The 21,825-nt window shown below is 39.4% G+C and overlaps 2 protein-coding genes across 2 annotated transcripts in view; both read right to left on the bottom strand.

Moving 5' to 3' along the window:
- The window catches only part of ints6l (integrator complex subunit 6 like), a 173,105-nt gene that overhangs the window by 68,163 nt on the left and 83,117 nt on the right, over window positions 1-21,825 (bottom strand). The window lies entirely within an intron of this gene.
- hprt1 (hypoxanthine phosphoribosyltransferase 1) lies at window positions 259-21,581 on the bottom strand. Its single transcript, XM_062045432.1, has 9 exons — window positions 21,371-21,581; window positions 15,891-15,997; window positions 9,812-9,995; window positions 9,673-9,738; window positions 9,477-9,494; window positions 9,310-9,392; window positions 8,788-8,834; window positions 8,603-8,679; window positions 259-2,477 (listed from the first exon to the last, which is right to left on the bottom strand). The coding sequence occupies exons 1-9, from the start codon at window positions 21,395-21,397 to the stop codon at window positions 2,430-2,432; spliced, it is 657 nt and encodes a 218-aa protein (XP_061901416.1). The 5' UTR covers window positions 21,398-21,581; the 3' UTR covers window positions 259-2,429.

The raw sequence follows: 21,825 nt of genomic DNA, 5'->3' as shown, positions 1-21,825 counted from the left end.
ACTTGAAGCAAGCATGATTGCTTTTAATACATATTTCAATAGCAACTACGGAAGATACAAGACAACGGTGCACAGGAGCAGCGAAGAATTGAATTAGAAATGTGAGCTTTATCTTTCTCAAGCCTTCTTTATACAGTCTGTGTGCAAAATTATTAGGGGAATAAAATGTTTTCCTTCCCATTATTCTTAGGTATTGTCAGTTTTAACCTAAAGAAAAGATCAAACATTTCAGGACAGTGATCAGTCATTAGTTTCTGAAAAAAAAAAAAAAACCTTTACCGAAGCAGTAATAACCGCTTGTTTGTTTTCACTGAATAACACATTGGAAAAGTTATTCTCGTGCAAGCAAGTCACAAAGGGCAACATTTTGTAGTTGAGAAAGTTGCATTTGCCAATCCCAGAAATGAATGCTTGATGATGCACACTCTTTCATATGAAACCTGCAATGAGGCAGCCTTGAGCCGAGCCTACCCTGATTGCGCAATCCCTCATCCATTTACACCAGGCTTTCTCAAATAGTGGGGTGGACCCTCTGGGGGGGCACGGTGCGATGCCAGGGGGAAACATGCTTTTTTTGAAGCGTATGTGGCACTTAGCTTCACTGGAACCATGGTGGGAGATGAGGAAAGACTGGTGTGTTGTTTTCCATCCATCTTCTTCCGCTTATCTGAGGTTGGGTCGCGGGGGTAGCAGCCTAAGCAGGGAAGCCCAGACTTCTGGCTCCTCTCCATGTGGAGCAGCAGCTTTACTTTAAGCTCCTCCCGGATGACAGAGCTGCTCACCCTATCTCTAAGTAAGAGCCCCGCCACCCGGTGGAGGAAATTCATTTCGGCCGCATGTATCCTTTATCTTGTCCTTTCGGTCATAACCCAAAGTTCATGACCATAGGTGAGGATGGGAATGTAGATCGACCGGTAAATTGAGAGCCTTCCGGCTCAGCTCCTTCTTCACCACAATGGATCGATACAGCGTCCGCATTACTGAAGACGCCACACCGATCTGCCTGACGATCTTACGATCCACTCGTCCCTCACTCGTGAACAAGACTGTCACACTTGGCTGCGAACCAATCCAGTGAGAGCTGAAGATCCATGCCAGATGAAGCAATCAGGACCACATCATCTGCAAAAAGCAGAGACCTAATCCTGGAGCCACCAAACCGAATCCCCTCAACGCCCTGACTGCGCCTAGAAATTATGTCCATAAAAGTTATGAACAGAATCGGTGACAAAGGGCAGCTTTGGCGAAGTCCAACCCTCACTGGAAACGGGTCTGACTTACTACCGGCAATGGTAAGCTCTGACACTGATCATACAGGGAGCGGACCGCCACAATCAGACAGTCCGATACCCCATACTCCCTGAGCACTCCCCACAGGACTTCCCGGGGGACACGGTCCAATGCCTTCTCCAAGTCCACAAAACACATGTAGACTGGTTGGGCAAACTCCCATGCACCCTCAAGAACCCTGGCGAGAGTATAGAGCTGGTCCACAGTTCCACGACCAGGACGAAAACCACACTGTTCCTCCTGAATCCGAGGTCTCCAGTACACCTGAATAGACCTTACCGGGAAGGCTGGGGAGTGTGATCCCACGATAATTGGAACACACCCTCCGGTTCTCCTTCTTAAAGAGAGGAACCACCACCCCGGTCTGCCAATCCAGAGGTACCGCCCCCGATGTCCACGGAACTCCGGGCGGATCTCATCCACCCCCGGGGTGCTGCCACCGAGGAGCGTTTTGACTACCTCGGCAACCTCAGCCCCAGAAATAGGAGAGCCCACAACGGATTCCCCAGGCACTGCTTCCTCATAGGAAGACGTGTTGGTGGTGTACAGGAGGTCTTCGAAGTATTCCTGTATTGTTTTCTTTAATGTTAATCAGCTTACAATGTTATATCTAACAATTTTATAGACAAATTATACTACCTATAGTCATGATTGAGAGTGGGGGACACGAAATATTTTCTTCTTCCGAGAGGGCGTGTAACAGAAAATATCTGAGAAGCACTGATCTACACATCCATCTTCTACTGCTTGTCCCTCTCATAAACATCACAAATGGGTTAGATGGCGCATGCCAGTTTGTTGCCAAAATAATTTTTTTGCAAAAATATTTATCATGAACAATGACTTTTTAGTCTATGTTTTATGTCTTTAATAAGAGTGAAATTATTATTCTTGCTAAATTGGACAATAAATAAATATTGACATTTTGAAGTTTTAAAACCAAAGGCCTTGACTATTTTAAGGCCAACTACTGGTATCCACTTGCCGAATAATTGTGCACACAGGTAATGGATTTTAAGCATATCTGTGCACCATCCTGTATATCCCTTATAGAAGCTTAATTAAAGCAGGCAGCCCTCAAATTTAAAACGGGGCTCTTACAAAGAAAATGCACATCAGCGTGTACTATAAAGTGCTCTTCATGCTTTGTACTTCTCCTTCCCGGATTCACTAATGACGCAGACATGCTGAAACACAAAATAAGCAAAGGTACATTTAATAGGCTTGTTATGTTGAAAAACTCATACAGCACATTTTCCCAAGGGAGGGAGATGTCACAGTACATGTTACAAATTGTCTTTCCCTCAATGAATTGCAGCTTCACAATGAAGAAGGCACTCATGCTGCATCAGACCACGCTTGATAGTAGAAAAACTGTCCTGGTACTCATCGGCGTTGCCACCTCGTTAAACGATAATAACAATGTGTTGACATTTTCAGGGGATAGTAAATGTATTTTGTTATACAACTTGTACACTATACAGTATTCTTTAAAAGTAAATCCTAGTTTCATTTTTGTATAGTTAAACAGTGTTTCCCATAAATGTATTTACTTGCGGCGGCCTGCCACAAACAAATTTAGACAGCCACAATTAGGTATGGCGCTATCTGTTATAATCACTCCCATAAAATGTGGCTTGTCGCTGGTCAATGTTTGCTACCTGTACGCTTTCCATGATCCACTCAACTGACTGTAACAAAATGTAGTTATATTAGTGCTGTCAAATGTTGGTGCTTGCAATTAATATCAGTAAATTACTTGCATGATTTGAATCAACTTGAAAAAAGACTCCAATATGTTGACATAAATGCAATTTCATAATGTCATACACAAAATGTATGATGTCATACACAAACATTTGTAAAATGTTTTCATTGAATGCATGTAATTTATTTGTTGTTGTATTTTGAAGCATATACACACACACACACACACACACACACACACACACACACACACACACACACACACACACACTGTATATATATATATATACATACACACATCTATACATGTATATACATAAACATATGTATCACGCACGCACGTCTTGCTTTTGAGGTTAAGGTAAAAAATATTTTTTTGTGATTAATCACATGCGTTAACGCTAGGAGTGTTCAATGATGGCATCAATTGCGATTGATTAGTTGCAGTAATCTTTTGTGCATTATGTTATTTTAATCACGTTAAACTATAAAGTTACAGTCTCCGTATAGTTTCCTCGCCCTCTTTATGTGCTTGACTTGTTGGGGTGTAAAAAACTGAAAAGTCAGTCACACCCTGTAATGGACATTGATTGCCTCTCATTGTGTTTGAGCTTGTTTATCAGAAGCTGATGGGCTCCATTGTAGGTGGGCAAGCAAAGGGAGGAGCGATGAGTAGTGGAGTCTCTGCATCTTGTCTCTTCTTTGCAGCAGACTCCACTATTGCTAGTGAGTTTTTGGTCTAATGAATATGAATTTTACATTTCAAAAACACCTGACTGCACCACTGATAAAGGTAGAGTGATATGCCTTTTTTGTAAGAATGAGTTTTCTTACCACCCAGTCATGCTGCAGCCATGGCCAATGTTAGCAGCACAGATGTTAGCAATTTATCAAGACATAGCATTAGCTCCTTACCAAACACGACTGGAAAACACTCTGCATATGAGCCAGCGTCCAAAATCAGGCCCGCAGGAAGTCCCAAGTATAAAAAAATAAAAAATAATTAAAAAAATAAAAATGATAATTATTATTTTTTTTCTGTCTTTTCTTATCCACTTTGTACCGCTTGCTACTCACGGTGTCTCCTAGCCGCTCAGTAAAATCATACTGTCTAAAAATGCATTTTCTCATCGATAACGTGACATCATCACGCGCGTGCGGAAAGTGTGCTATATATATATCTAATATATATGTATATATTAGATATATATATAGCCCGGCCCCCGGCCATATTGTTTTAACCCAATGCGGCCCCAGAGTCAAAAAGTTTGGGGACCCCTGACTAAGAGCATATCTCTGACTCAGAGCCTATAAAAATGACTTGACCTTCCCGAAGAACAAATAAGAGGCATGAGGTCAGCATAGCTGCTTTGTCCTCTGTAACCTACTAGCAGAGGTGGGTAGAGTAGCCAGAAATTGTACTCAGGTAAGAATACTGTTACTTTAGAGATTTATTACTCAAGTAAAAGTAAAGAGTAGTCAGTCACCCAAATATTTACTTGAGTAAAAGTAAAAAGTATGTTGTGAAAAAACTACTCAAGTACTGAGTAACTGATGAGTAACCTGTTCGTTTAACAAATAATGCACAAAAACATAAAAATAGCAATGAGCAAATTCAGAGCCAGGAATATCTCTAAGCAACTAAAACAATAATATATATTAAACAATAACACATTAACATAAAACAAATTAAGGCAAATTGAGCCACAATAATTTAACAGCACCATAGGCTCAGTAGGCAGAGATTACAAAGGAAAATAACAAGTTAGCCTTTACGCAAACCATAAACTGATAGGTGTGGGCTGCACCTGAGAACACACTGTGCACTTCTGTTTGGTGTTTGTATGCATGCGTGTGTGTGTGTGCGTGCGTGTGTGTGTATCTCTGTCTGTCTATGAGGCTGCAGTGCGTTAATAAATGTCCCCACACGATGTACATTTGACAGTGATTCATAGCAGGGAAGCTAACATCAGCCTATGGTGACAGCCAAAATATCTAACGTTACTTACTGCGATGTGCTTCCTCAAATTTGACGTTGAGTTCAGGGGTGCCCACACTTTTTCAGCAGGTGAGCTACTTTTTAAATGACCACATATCATATAATTATATATATATATATATATATATATATATATATATATATATATATATATATATATATATATACACACACACACACATTTATATATACAGTATATAATTTATATTTATTTACTTTGCCGTTTTTGTTCACATGTTAAAGGTGTTTTAATGAATATACATGCATTTTTAACATATAGATTCCTTTCTTTCATGAAGACAAGAATTTAAGTTGGTGTATTACCTGATTCTGATGACTTGCATTGATTGGAATCAGACAGTAGTGCTGATAACGTCCACGTTTTCAAATGGAGGAGAAAAAAAGTTCCTCCTTTCTGTCTAATACCACATGAAAGTGGTTGGTTTTTGGCATCTTATTTGTCCAGCTTCCATATTCGTTTTTATACACTTTACAAGAAATACATTGGCGACAAACTCCGTAGCTTGTTAGTTTGTTTGCGGTGGCATTCGGAGACTCTTATTTTGTTAGCGCAGGCGCGATGGAGCGGCACTTTTATTGTGAAGACAGGAACTGTGCGGTCAGTCTTTAGGCTTTTGACGGGATGTACGGTTGAAATAAAAAAAGTGTCTTTTTTCCTTCACACTTTTGATTGATTAATTGAAACTTTTATTAGTAGATTGCACAGTACAGTACATATTCCGTACAATTGACCACTAAATGGTCACACCCCAATAAGTTTTTCAACTTGTTTAAGTCAGGGTCCACGTGTGACAGTCATGTGACCGCCTGGCTCTGTTTGATTGGTGAAACGCAGTCAAACGTCACCAGTGACTGCATCTGATTGGTGAAACAGAGTCAAACGTCACCAGTGACTGCATCTGATTGGTGAAACGGAGTCAAACGTCACCAGTGACTGTATTTGGTGAAACGCAGGCACTTTGAAAGTCTGTCTGACAGACCAAAACTAACAAAGCGTGCATTAACAGATCGATAAAAATTAGTAGCGAGTAGCGAGCTGAATGTAGATAAAAGTAGCGGAGTGAAAGTAGCATTTCTTCTCTATAAATATACTCAAGTAAAAGTATGTTGCATTAAAACTACTGTTAGAAGTACAATTTATCCCAAAAGTTACTCAAGTAGATGTAACGGTGTAAATGTAGCGCGTTACTACCCACCTCTGCCTACTAGAGATGATTGCCTAATGTTCATTTCCTCATCACCTTATTTTGGGATGATGAAGAACGATTATATTTTTGATGATCTACTGTAGTTTACAGCACTGTAATTAATAGGTCTGTTTTATAGATTTTATATTATCTCAACCAGACGAAAAGCAACAAGTTCAACGTTCAATACGTGCTTTTGTGTCACTAAGAAAAGTGTTTTAACAGTTGTTTTCTTGTGTTAACTTCAGCATTTCATACAGACCTGTAAATGGCTAAAACCGCTTCTGTTTAAATCTGTTAAAAACAACTAGTGACTTCATGAAGCCACTTTTTTGGTTATACGGTATATATTATCTTTTAATTTGCCACAATAATGTAATGAATTTACATAAAAATACCTCAAGTTGAGGGATTCTCGGTATTTTCTGATGAGACTATAAAAAGAAATAAAATAAATTAATTATTGATCATATCTAATTAAACGCTCATTTATTTATTTTAATCGCTGGACAGCCCGAGTTGGTCAACTTTGACCTAGTTTACATATGCTCGGAAAGATGGCTAACGTCACCCCGGACTCGGTCATTGATCATTGAACAGCTAACCTGCTACCATGTTGGCATGTGTTTATAACAAAATATTTTAATAACGCTTTGCTTTACATTGAACATTTATTTTTATACTGTGGAGCAGGGGTCACCAACGCGGTGCCTGCGGGCACCAGGTAGCCCGTAAGGACCAGATGAGTAGCCCGCTGGCCTGTTCTAAAAATAGCTCAAATAGCAGCACTTACCAGTGAGCTGCCTCTATTTTTTAAATTTTATTTATTTACTAGTAAGCTGGTCTGGCTTTGCTCGACAATTTTTAATTCTAAGAGAGACAAAACTCAAATAGAATTTGAAAATCCAAGAAAATATTTTAAAGACTTGGTCTTCACTTGTTTAAATAAATTCATTAATTTTTTTACTTTGCTTCTTATAACTTTCAGAAAGACAATTTTAGAGAAAAAATACAACCTTAAAAATGATTTTAGGATTTTTAAACACATATACCTTTTTACCTTTTAAATTCCTTCCGACAATTTAAATCAATGTTCAAGTAAATTTATTTTTTTTATTGTAAAGAATAATAAATAAATTTTGATTTAATTCTTCATTTTAGCTTCTGTTTTTTTGACGAAGAATATTTGTGAAATATTTCTTCAAACGTATTATGATTAAAATTAAAAAAAATTATTCTGGCAAATCTAGAAAATCTGTAGAATCAAATTTAAATCTTATTTCAAAGTCTTTAGAATTTCTTTAAAAAATTTTGTTCTGGAAAATCTAGAAGAAATAATGATTTGTCTTTGTTAGAAATATAGCTTGGTCCATCCATCCATTTTCTACTGCTTATTCCCTTTGGGGTCGCGGGGGCGCTGGAGCCTATCTCAGCTACAATCGGGCGGAAGGCGGGGTACACCCTGGACAAGTCGCCACCTCATCGCTAGGTCCAATTTGTTATATATTCTAACAAAGTGTAGATTGGATTTTAACCTATTTAAAACATGTCATCAAATTCTAAAATTAATCTTAATCAGGAAAAATTACTAATGATGTTCCATAAAAAATTTTTTTAATTTTTTCAAAAAAATTCGAATTAGCTAGTTTTTCTCTTCTTTTTTTCGGTTGACTTTTGAATTTTAAAGAGTCGAAATTGAAGATAAACTATCTTTCAAAATTTCATAGTCATTTTTTTCGTGTTTTCTCCACTTTTAAACCGTTCAATTAAGTGTAAATATCATTAATTATTAATAATAACATAGAGTTAAAGGTAAATTGAGCAAATTGGCTATTTCTGGCAATTTATTTAAGTGTGTATCAAACTGGTAGCCCTTCGCATTAATCAGTACCCAAGAAGTAGCTCTTGGTTTCAAAAAGGTTGGTGACCCCTGCTGTGGAGGGAAGGTAACCTAGTTTCAATGCGGTCTGTTTTGTATCATGGCCCAGAGTGAATTAAAAATTAAGAATCTTGAATCTGTTCAGATGCTTTATATTGTCTTTTTTTTAAAACAACTACCATCATTTTCTCATCTTATTGGACAATTTGAGACTAACATGAAAGCAGTATTGCTCATAATTAATTATGTAAATCAGACGATGCAGAAGAAGATTGTTTTCAAGCTCTGGCTTCTCCAAGGCACCATCACCAACCATGACTCCTGCTTGCCAAAGGCTGCACTGTATTTTGCTACTCGGCGACTTATGTCCCAAGGCAGTTGCTTTCCTGTCCCTCACTTAATGCGTTACATTTGGTAACATGAACATTCGATTTCCATTTCTTGCTCTTAAAAATACAACAAACACTGATGGGACGGACACAGTAACAATATGATTGTACGGATGTAAAAACTACTTACATTTAGATCTCTGAAGTACTCGTTGTAGTCTAGGGCATATCCCACCACAAACTTGTCAGGGATCTCAAACCCCGCAACTGAAACACATAAATAGTAAGACACTAGTTGATAACATGAATGCTAGCAAAGCAACATCTTGTTCTTTTTGAATGATCAAAGACAGAAGTCACGAAGCGTAAACTCACAGTCTGGCCGGTAGCCAACACTTCTTGGCGTCCTCTTCACCAACAAACTGTGCATAGAAATCATGTTGAGTATCATGCACTACATACAATTAACACTAGTCAGATACTGCTGTTTATATGTGTATAAGGCACATTGTTACTGTAAATCAGTGCTTCAGTTATTTTATGTTACACCCCCCATAGAAAGAAGATAATCTGTCCCCCACTTTTCATCACAACTATAAATACTACCAATTGTCTATAAAATTGTTACAAATACACCTCTGCACAAAATTGTATCCTTATTAATATTAAAGAAAACAACACACCGGTCTTTCCTTGTCTCCCACCAAAGTCACAGTGGAAGCACTACATCCTACATTGGCTTTGTCATATTCTATTGTGGCAAAATAAAGCATGTTCCCCAAGGTCACAGGCAGTCTCCCTGGCATTGCAACCCCCCACCCCCCAACTAGAGGGGCCACCCCACTATTTGAGAAGGACTACTGAAAGTACATTAGCTTGAAAGAAGAGTTATATTACCTTGCAACTTTAACCATTTTGGGCTCGTACTGCTTAAGAAGTTGCAATAATGTCTTCATCGTCTTCCCTGTATCAATAATATCCTTAAAAGCATCACAGGAGAAGTTCATATTAAAGATTGCACGAATAGGACAATGATTGCAATGATGTAGAGTGTATTTACTTACCTCCACAATTAGGACATTCTGCGAAAAACAACAGAAACGTGGATTACAAACACTATTTCAACACGCAGCGTGAGTGTTACTCAGCTGTCTGTTGCTCTGTTCTTGTGGTATTGCACAGTAACACGGGAAATAGACTGCAGCAGTGAATGATAATGAGTGGAGCGTGTGTATTGTCAGGTGTTGTATGACCGCTCACCTTGCCTGTCAGAGTAGACAAGTCATCTCCTCCAATGACTTTGATTTCTCCTGTCGACTGGTCATTCTGAGCGGACACGAACACATTGCACATTCAATTTTCTCATGGTTTCAAAGCATGAGCGTGTGTAAGCGCTTACACAGTAGCTCTTGAGGCGAATGAAGTCCACCGTCATGGGGATGGAGCGGTCGCTGTTCCTGTTCAGGGCTTTAATGTAGTCGAGCAGGTCCGCAAAAAACTTGTAGCCACCTTTCAGCACGCAGAGGGCAACAATGTGATGCCCTCCCATTTCCTTCATAATCTCCTTGGCAAGTCTTTCTGTCCTGCGATTACATGGGGGAAGAGGGTAACAAAGGTTGGTTAGCTCAGTTTTCTGCTCCAGTCAGCAGTACTTTAACACTTATTTTTATTTGTGTCAGCAGACATTGTGTCATTGCTAAAGCTCAACTAGAGCCTTAACTAATAACGCCATACATGTCATTTCCACAAGTTATGCATCAATGGTGTTTGTATGTGCAAACACAGAGGCAGTACATTAAAATGTCGGTGTCACAGAATGTCCTTAAAGATTTGCAAAAATCAGTGGAAATCCTCCCCATGTAGAGGTGTAACGGTACGTGTATTTGTATTGAACCGTTTTGGTACGGGGGTTTCGGTTCGGTTCGGGGGTGTACCGAACGAGTTTCCCCACGGATATATTAAGTAGCGTAACGCACGTTGTGTAAACTATGCACACCGAGGCACAACACACGGCATGCTTGCAGCTAACGGGCTACGATAGACTGACCATACGTCCTCTTTTCACCGGACGTGTCCTCTTTTGCGGAGCTGTCAGAGCGGAGTTTCTTAAATGCCTCAAATGTCCGGAGTTTTGAGTTGGGTTGCGTGTATTTTCAATGTACGTTCAGGGTTAAGAAAGGGTTAAAAACAAAACAAATTGTGCGCGCAGCAGCATTCGTGAGGGAGGGGCAGAGACAGAGAGAGCGAGAGAGTTGATAAACGCGCATGTGTCGCCAGGCTCTGCTTTTTACCCATAGATTTATCAGATTAAATTTTTTATTATCTATAGCAGGGGTGTCAAAAGTGTGCCCCGGAGGCCATTTGCGGCCCACAGCTAATGTTTTAAAGGCCCACGGCACATTCTAAAAATACTATTAAAATAAACAAAAACATAACAAAAGTGAAATAAAAAAGCTTAAAGGTTAAATGTAATTTAGAAAAAGTTGCAATGTTGACTAATAAAACAAAGCTGGGTTTTTTTTCTTTCAAACTGTCATTGCTCAAAACATAATATTGAATCAAAATCAATGTTATTATGAATTATTGACTTATCCAAGGTTCCGATTACTTCACATCAAATATTCCACTAAGAAAAATATTTTTGGTGGAGGATTTTGCAAATTTGGTCAATAAATAACCCAAAAATTTATATTTTGTTGTTTTCTTACTGTACCGAAAATGAACCGAACCGTGACCTCTAAACCGAGGTACGTAGCGAACCGAAATTTTTGTGTACCGTTACACCCCTATCCCCGTGTCATACGATTCAGACAATATTTTTGAAAAAATATGCATCTGAAGTTGCACAAAACTTTGACATCCAAACTGCTGTTACGCATGACATCATGCGCAGAGGTTACGCTAGGCATTAGTACTAGGCAGGTTTCCAATCTTCTACATACCAATGTCAGTGTTTCCCACACCGAGAATATGCCAGATACATTTAGATGAACACACATTAATTGGCACTACCGGTCACCCTCGCTCATAAACATTCTTAACTCAGCTCATTCTCGGAATGGAATGGTTTATAGAAGAAAAAAAAACATTTAGGTTGACCTGACTCTGCTTCTTTGTTTTACTACTTGATCATTTGCATGGAGTAACACAAGGCAAAGAAGAAACACGAGTTGTGGAGGTATTTGTGTTGTAAACATGGCGAGCAGAAAAGAAAGTCAGAGACAGAAGATGTGTTCGTGGCATTGTATGAATAGGTCTGCTGCAAGGAAGCACTGGCAAACCTGCCAAACTCCCGAATTTTGCCCTTGTCTACCGCAAGTTACGAATCTCCTACGTTGTGGTGTTTTTGTATGGATATAAAATACAAACCCTGTTTCCATATGAGTTGGGAAATTGTGTTAGATGTAAATATAAACGGAATACAATGATTTGCAAATCCTTTTCAACCCATATTCAATTGAATGCACTACAAAGACAAGATATTTGATGTTCAAACTCATAAACTTTATTTTTTTTTTGCAAATAATAATTAACTTAGAATTTCATGGCTGCAACACGTGCCAAAGTAGTTGGGAAAGGGCATGTTCACCAGTGTGTTACATGGCCTTTCCTTTTAACAACACTCAGTAAACATTTGGGAACTGAGGACACATTTTTTAAGCTTCTCAGGTGGAATTCTTTCCCATTCTTGCTTGATGTACAGCTTAAGTTGTTCAACAGTCCGGGGGTCTCCGTTGTGGTATTTTAGGCTTCATAATGCGCCACACATTTTCAATGGGAGACAGGTCTGGACTACAGGCAGGCCAGTCTAGTACCCGCACTCTTTTACTATGAAGCCACGTTGATGTAACACGTGGCTTGGCATTGTCTTGCTGAAATAAGCAGGGGCGTCCATGGCAACATATGTTGCTCCAAAACCTGTATGTACCTTTCAGCATTAATGGCACCTTCACAGATGTGTAAGTTACCCATGTCTTGGGCACTAATACACCCCCATACCATCACAGATGCTGGCTTTTCAACTTTGCACCTATAACAATCCGGATGGTTCTTTTCCTCTTTGGTCCGGAGGACACAACGTCCAGTTTCCAAAAACAATTTGAAATGTGGACTCGTCAGACCACAGAACACTTTTCCACTTTGTATCAGTCCATCTTAGATGAGCTCAGGCCCAGCAAAGCCGACGGCGTGTCTGGGTGTTGTTGATAAACGGTTTTCGCCTTGCATAGGAGAGTTTTAACTTGCACTTACAGATGTAGCGACACCCTGTAGTTACTGACGGTGAGTTTCTGAAGTGTTCCTGAGCCCATGTGGTGATATCCTTTACACACTGATGTCGCTTGTTGATGCAGTACAGCCTGAGGGATCGAAGGTCACGGGCTTAGCTGCTTACGTGCAGTGATTTCTCCATATTCTCTGAACCCTTTGATTATATTACGGAGCGTAGATGGTGAAATCCCTAAATTCCTTGCAATAGCTGGTTGAGAAAGGTTTTTCTTAAACTGTTCAACAATTTGCTCACGCATTTGTTGACAAAGTGGTGACCCTCGCCCCATCCTTGTTTGTGAATGACTGAGCATTTCATGGAATCTACTTTTATACCCAATCATGGCACCCACCTGTTCCCAATTTGCCTGTTCACCTGTGGGATGTTCCAAATAAGTGTTTGATGAGCATTCCTCAACTTTATCAGTATTTATTGCCACCTTTCCCCACTTCTTTGTCACATGTTGCTGGCATCAAATTCTAAAGTTAATGATTATTTGCAAAAAAAAAAAAGTTTTATCAGTTTGAACATCAAATATGTTGTCTTTGTAGCATATTCAACTGAATATGGGTTGAAAAGGATTTGCAAATCATTGTATTCCGTTTATATTTACATCTAACACAATTTCCCAACTCATATGGAAACGGGGTTGGTATTAAAGCTTTTGCCTGAATGTTGAAAAAAATTACGAGGAGGTGATCGATCAACCACTTTATTCAAACAACCGCGCCAAAACAACATCTAAAACCGCATCACTTAAAGCGTTCAATGACTCTCAAACTGTCAGAAAATACAACTTTAAGACATGATTGAACAACAAAAGTGCACATTCCCACCACACCTGTGTTAAAGAAATGTCCATCTACGCGAGTGGAATTAAAAAAAAAAAAGTATGTTCACATAAAAACAAAATCCTATGCACATTTTGTCCAACCAGAAAAAAACACCACAGATGACACAAAACACCTCTTCTCATCAATATAGTGATACAGTATATTAGATTGCAATGATGTGTATACTATCTTTATAATCAGTACATAAATTACCCTTAACATTAATAAAGGTGTTATGAAATATCTAGCTAAGACAAAAGTGCATGGAAGGAGATCTACTGATTCACAAACACAAAATTTTGCCAGCTGTGTAGCTTTTCAGTTTACAGTGGTAAACCAAATTTGACTTACTTACTTGTATGACAGCTCAAGGGGACCTACAATGATTGTCTATTTTTCTGACTTGCAAATATTGTTAGATACTCGTGGAATACAATGCCAAAGTTTGTAATAGAGGGACATATGTGACATCACAGATTGATGAACGTTATGAGAGCATCCTTGTATATGCTGTCGGCCATCTTCCTTCCCCTCTGCTCTACTGAGATTGCTGTGTCATTCCTTTTTGTCCAATACTTTGATGTCCTTAAAATCCAATTTTAATTCATTTACTTTATCCTTTAAGAACCTCAGGTGTGAAGCAGCCACAGTTTAAAGAGAATAGAAAAAAAGACAATAACAAACACACACAAAAACATTGGGCTAAATAAATACTTCCATGTTTATTCGTCCATTATGGAGGGGTTATTTTGCAATCTAACAAACCAGACTCAGAAAGTGGTTTAATGACTTTTAATGCGTTTTAATGACCTACGGCAGGGGTCGGCAACCCGCGGCTCCGGAGCCGCATGCGGCTCCTTGACCACTCTGATGCGGCTCAGCTACATACATGCCGACCCCCCCGATTTTCCCAGGAGACTTATGGATCTCAGTGTCTCTCATAGATTACTCCCAGGGAAAAAATAATCCTATTTACACTCTAATTACTAAATAAAGGGCGTGCCCTAATTGCACTGCAGTAATTGTCCTCTATAGCATTTACATACAGCGTGCCAGTCCAGCCACATGTTGCATGTTGTTATTACTTGCACACACAGGAGACAGCAAAGCATACTTACTCATCAGCCACACACACACACCTGACAGTAGCCGTATCAAACAACTTTAACATTGTTACGTTACAAATATCCGCCACACTGTGAACCCACACCAAAAAAGAATGAAAAACACATTTCTGGAGAACATCCCACCGTAACACAACACAACCATTACCCAGAATCCCATGCAGCCCTAACTCTTCCGGTCTACATTATACACCCCCGCTACCACCAAATCCCCCCACACATCAACACCCCCCCCCTCTCCGTGCGTTGGTTGAGCGGAAGAGTTAGGGCTGCATGGGATTCTGGGTATTGGTACCGTCAGTGTAAGATGTGTGGCTGCTGAGGTAGTACGCCTTGCTGTCACTTACGTGAGCAAGCTGAAATTGCATTCTATGTGTGGTCGAGCAGGTACACTGTTAGGGCAGACTGTAGAGGGCGCCAAATGCAGTGTCATCACGCTCTGATATTCGGGAGTCTCCCGGGAAAAATGAGAGGGTTGGCAAGTATGACGCTATCAAGCGCCATTCATTCAAAACTCGCGGGCTGCACTAACATCAAATTTCCACATTAAAGTGCGTGCCAGTGCGTGTGTCGGAGACCCCTGGTTAACATAGCACAAAGCATTTAAGCTTTGTATGCGGTGTTTTTCATTTTAAATTTTTACATTTTTTTTGTGGCTCCCATTACTTTCTTTAATTTGTGAAACTTGCCAAAATGGCTCTTTGAGTGGTAAAGGTTGCCGACCCCTGACCTACGGTAACCTTATGTAATACAAAGAACCTTGGTAACTGAAGCGGTGTGAGGAATACATCAGTATTTCTGGCGGCCCACAACAACTGTCTGTCACAAATACATTTGCAGCTACATGCTCGCCTTTACTCAAACATATTTTAATGCACCTGCTTTATATACCAGTGAATAAGAAGATCAGTGTTGCTTAGCGACTTTGTCGCTATACTTCAAGAGTAATCAGAGACCTCAAGATACTTTTACTTTTTATAAATTTTTACCCACTTTTTCCAAATGTGTCACAGCTAATTATACAAATTGAGTGATTATATAGTTATATATCCGCAACTAACAACCACTACAAATAGATTGCAGTCCTGTGGGAAACACTGTGAAGGATACATAATTTTTCAGTTTAGCTCATATAACAAGCTACTCACTCCTTTTCACAGAGGCTAAAAATCACTGATTTAGAGAAACAACCGATTTTAGTTTTAACTATGTCTTCTGAACCTGGTACAAGCTGGTACACATGTGACAACTCACCTGTCCAAAATGAGTCCATGTGGGATGTAAACTCTCTCTAAGTCACATGCATAATGCTTTGGAATGCAAAACAGGTCCAGATCATAGCCCTGCTCCTCATCAGTGATCTGAAAGAGACAAACTAGAGTTTAAAAATATTTCAGGCATGTAACAGTACAAGGGAATCTTACAAGGTCACTTCTTTCCCATGAATACTCTGTTTGTATCAGTATTTAAACTTGTGTTGTGGACAATAGAGCTGACCTTTTCTAAGGCCAAACCTTACTAGCAAAGATAACAACCACCTGCTTTGACTATACTTTGGGAATAAGATGTATGTTAAATTAAAAGGTATGGTATAAAATGCAGGAATCTGCAAAAAAATTAAATCACACACACAATAGTGTGTGTAGATGGCACTGAAATAAAACACCTTAGTTATTATTTTTTATCAAAGGTTTTTGACTAATTGTGTTTAAAGGAACTTCCAATGGGTTTTCTGTTCTTTACTGGAATACCCTGGAGGACTGATGATTGGCTCCTTTTTTTTTTTAGCAGAAACAAATAGAAAGAGGAAATATTCCATCAAGTTAAAAAGATGGCATGCTCACCAACACGTTCATAAACATTGAAAGACAAATCAAAAGAAAAGTAAGTTAATTTCCAAGAGAATAGAATAGAATATATCTTTATTGTCATTGTACAACGAAATTGCAAGCAAGCTAACTTAGTGCAAATTCATAATGACACATAAAAAAATAAGAACATGGTACTCAAGATAAATTGATACAAATAATACATAAAATACCAATCACACAGCTCACATGAAGTCATTCTTTTTTATGCCTTGTGTTCAGCGACACTAGCTCTCGGGTAAACAGTGTTCTTAAATCTGTTTGTCCGGCATTTTATTATCCTGTATCTCCTGCCCGATGGCAGCAGTTCAAAAAGTTTATGTCCGGAGCTAATGAATGATAGCATGCCTCACTAGCCAGGGCATTGAAACCACCACCTGCACCTGAGAGGTGTGTTTGCTCGGAGACAGGCAGCGCGAGGAGGTTTGATACTCACTCTATTAAGTATGTATTTTTTTAAATGGTCATTATATTTAGAAATTAGATCGCATGTTATTGTGAATGAAGAACATACTGTATATGTTTTTTTGCTGTCTTTCTTGGCTCACACAATCCTCCTATACAAAGTTCTACAAATTTATAGGTAACTGTGTGGCTGCACTTACATAAGAAGGGAATCTTAACATGTCATTGTGAAAGTCAGCCATTTTTTCCATTTGCTAACACTAAACACGTGCAAGCCTCATTGGTCTATACAGAGGAGTGCTCAACAACACTGTACAATGTTTCCAGTATTTTTTCAAATAGTCTCCAGCCAACACATCGCCTGTGTCATGTGAAAGCTGAGAAGCTGGCGCAAAACTTGAGGTGCCTTAAGAATAACATGGGTGACCACAAGCAACCTAGTGTTACCAACGGCATATAAGAGTGTGTTTTGAGCCCTCCTGCACCTGCTAGTCTAGTTTGTAAATAGTTGACAGTAGGCCTGGGCCGATCGCCAATAAGTCAGTTAATTGAACTATAAATGAAAATTAAGTTGAGGACTTTGCTGGAATCAATTTAAAAAATGACTCTCTCTGTGCATCACTCTCAGCACCTGGGCATATTTAACAGTAAAATCAGCTGAACGCAGTGAGCTCTCTTTTCAGTCATGTACAATCTTTATCTCCGTGGGTGAAGAGCAGGGCCGCTAGCTTACACACACAAGACTCACGGACAACGCCTTCCTACTTACGACTCCCTAGTTAGATGTTTCGCAAAGTAACAAAAATTAAAAAGGAAAAACATAATTACAAAGTAGAGATGTCCGATAATGGCTTTTTTGCCGATATCCGATATTCCGATATTGTCCAACTCTTATTTACCGATTCCGATATCAACCGATACCGATGTATATAGTCGTGGAATTAAATGATAAATAAATGATAAATGGGTTATACTTGTATAGCGCTTTTCTACCTTCAAGGTACTCAAAGCGCTTTGACAGTATTTCCACATTTACCCATTCACACACACATTCACACACTGATGGCGGGAGCTGCCATGCAAGGCGCTAACCAGCAGCCATCAGAGGCAAAGGGTGAAGTGTCTTGCCCAAGGACACAACGGACGTGACTAGGAAGGTAGAAGGTGGGAATTGAACCCCAGTAACCAGCAACACTCCGATTGCTGGCACAGCCACTCTACCAACTTCGCCACGCCGTCCCTTAATTAACACATTATTATGCCTAATTTTGTTGTGATGCCCCGCTGGATGCATTAAACAATGTAACAAGGTTTTCCAAAATAAATCAACTCAAGTTATGGAAAAAAATGCCAACATGGCACTGCCATATTTATTATTAAAGTGCATTATTTTTTTTTAACATGCCTCAAAACAGCAGCTTGGAATTTGGGACATAGTCTCCCTGAGATAGCATGAGGAGGTTGAGGTGGGTGGGGTTGAGGTTGGGGGTAGGCGGTTGCGGGGGGTGTATATTGTAGTGTCCCGGAAGAGTTAGTGCTGCAAGGGGTTCTGGGTATTTGTTCTGTTGTGTTTATGTTGTGTTATGGTACGGATGTTCTCCCGAAATGTGTTTGTCATTCTCGTTTGATGTGGGTTCACAGTGTTAAAGTTGTTTGTACGGCTACCATCAGTGTGACCTGTATGGCTGTTGACCAAGTATGCAGTGCATTCACTGCATACAAATACCCAGAACCCCTTGCAGCACTAACTCTTCCGGGACGCTCCAATATACACCCCCCGCTACCACCTTCTACCTTCCGAGTCACGTCCGTTGTGTCCTTGGGCAAGACACTTCACCCTTTGCCTCTGATGGCTGCTGGTTAGCGCCTTGCATGGCAGCTCCCGCCATCAGTGTGTGAATGTGTGTGTGAATGGGTAAATGTGGAAATACTGTCAAAGCGCTTTGAGTACCTTGAAGGTAGAAAAGCGCTATACAAGTATAACCCATTTATCATTATCATTATCATTTACCAAACCCCGCCCACCTGAGCCCCAATATTAATGAACTAGCATCCCAGGAAAGATGCCAGGTATCTGACTTGGGCACATCAGATTAGATCAGTGTGTCGCAAACTTAACAGTAAAAAGGCCTGAATGGTTGATTTATTAATTGTTATTTTATTTTCAAATTTATTAGCCTGTGGAAAAAGTTAATGTTGGTATTTACCTCAGAAGGCTGCAAATAAAAAAAGAGGCATTCCATTTTTTATTTAAATTTTATTTAATATACCATTGATGTATTTTCGTTTGTTTTTTAAAAGTTGATTTTGCACTATTAAGTTATATAAGCGTTGCTTGTTCCATATTCAGTATTAAAGCAAATCAATGTAGCAAGCTGAGCAATAATTAACGTTTTATTCATGCACTTTCTCTTGCTACTTCAAGGCTTGAATATTTGATTAATTCATTGTTATTTTATTTTCAAATTTATTATTAGCCTGTGGAAAAAGTTAATTTTCATATTTACCTCAGAAGGCTGCAAATAGAAAAGAGGCATTCAATTTTTATTTAAATTTTATTTGATATGCCATTATTATTTTTTAATTATTATTATTATTATTTGAAACTCGATTTTGCATGTCACTATAAAGTTATACAAGACTTGCTTGTTCAATATTCAATGCAAAACTTGTTTGGGTCCCTATTAAAAGGTTAATTTGTTGAACCTTGGCCCGCGGCTTTGTTCAGTTTTAAATTTTGGCCCACTCTGTATTTGAGTTTGACACCCCTGTTATCGGACATCTCTATTACAAAGCCAATATTTCAGTTTTAAACTGGATGCGTAATATGAGGCCATCGACATGGAGGAAAGAATGCACTGTTGCAACAAAAAAAAAGACAACACCCAACATAGTTTTTCCAACTGGGAAAAAAATGCACTCTAAGATGTTCAATATTTACTTAACTTAAATGTTTGCTTACAGAGATGAGTAACATGTATTTTCCTTCCACTTACAGTACAATGGTAAACAATTCTACAGTAATGAGAAATACAAGTTTTATATCCTTTTAAATACTTACATTAGTGCTTAATTTGGTCATAAATAATGCTGATAATAACATCGTTTATCTGCAATAATTTGTGGGACAATATATCCCCCAGTAAAATTTGTTACAGGCCCATGCCTAGTTGAGGATCCTGTTTAACTAAAATGAAGGCCAACTGAAGATAAACATCTGTTTGGGCTACACACTATCCAACCAAGATAACAGTGGCATACACAGCACAAGTCACATGATCTGTAGGAGTATTTTCCACTAAAAACGGATGTTGTCTGTTTGAGAAGCAGGTCAACTCGGGGGCGTCCTTGAGATTTTTGCAAAGTCCAAGTTTAGCAACTGCGCACTCATCAGCACTTGAACTCTATTTCAGGAACTCTTATTTTCCACTTGTCGGTCTTATTTCGGCTAGTTTCCTACTCTGTCCTTTTATTTGCTTTTTTATGTCGGTCCAGTAAATGGAACTTTTCTGGCAAGTTTTAAAGTAGTTGTTTAAAAATTATATCAATGTGAGTGTGAATGTTGTCTATCTGTGTTGGCCCTGCGATGAGGTGGCGACTTGTCCAGGGTGTACCCCGCCTTCCGCCCGATTGTAGCTGAGATAGGCTCCAGCGCCCCCAAAGGGAATAAGCGGTAGAAAATGGATGGATGGATAAATAATGGGATCATTAAATAGATAACTAAGTGCAAGATGGAATTTTCCAAATTATTGACCAGACTTGATGTTTGTGCATAATATTCTTCTTCTATGTATTAAAACACCTAAATATAAGCTTGCATAGAAGCGTACACAAAGTCAAATTAATTCAGAAACCAATAGCGCACTATATACAGTAAATTGTGCCTCTACTGTATTTCCCATTGACTAAACTGAATGATTTACACGAGTGGTAATGTAGTAGTTAAAGCTATATGATTAGTAATATTAATGGGAAGGAGTAAAACCACATTTGATTTGCTTTGTTCTAATGGTAGATGGACAAATCGCGTTGACGATTAACTTTAGAGTTAACAGATGGGACAGACATGTGCAATAATACTATAGTATCAGTAAAAACTTGCAAGTGAATTCACACGTCCCAGGTTACATATTGAAGTATATTTTTGTTGTGATAAGCGTATATCTATGTAATTACGTTAATTATGTGAAATAACTGCCGGACACGTTAGATTGTATTCATATGGCGGTAAAAAAAAAAAAAAAAAAGTCAACTGCGTCACGTACACAAAAAGCATGGTGAACATTTGTCACTATAGCCACAGGCCACGTTAGGAAACCGTTGAAAGTGTGTCTAAACATGTGTTTAAGGGCGAGTTATTAAATAAATATCAGTTTTATTTAATTAACCACAGTAACGCCCACGTACAGCGTGTGAGTACTAGGCTGCTACTGTAGCTGTCTTCTGTGCGGGAGACCTTACCACAATACACTGGCTGGATGTCGCCATGTCCGGCTTCCCTTCAATACGGCGTGGTCCACAATATGGCGGGGATTAAAAATATATGAAACAGTTCAGGTGGCGTGTTGTAGTTCCCCTGAGGACAGCTGGCACATGGAGGAGCTAGCTGCGTCGTTCTGTTCCGCCTTCAGCACAAGGTCTCTAGCATAGAGTGCGGTTGCCACGAATTAGGATGACGAAAGAAGCCAATCAAAACGAGCAGGGAAATGTTAGCTCCGCCCCTTTTGCGAGAGTGCCTGAGTAGCCCCTCCCCAAGTGCTGTGCCGGATCTCCGCCACCAGATGGAGCCCGCGGGGGTCAACGTTTAGACCCGCCCACATTGAGGGAAAATAAGCCCCTCCTCGATCTGCGGGCTGCAGCCAGGGGTTACTCTCCTCAGCTGCAGCCAGGGGCACTTATGTAAATAAATAAATAAA

This window comes from Entelurus aequoreus, linkage group LG04 (assembly GCF_033978785.1).
Source record: "Entelurus aequoreus isolate RoL-2023_Sb linkage group LG04, RoL_Eaeq_v1.1, whole genome shotgun sequence".
Classification (NCBI taxonomy): domain Eukaryota; kingdom Metazoa; phylum Chordata; class Actinopteri; order Syngnathiformes; family Syngnathidae; genus Entelurus; species Entelurus aequoreus.
This window is presented reverse-complemented; position numbering and strand designations above follow the sequence as displayed.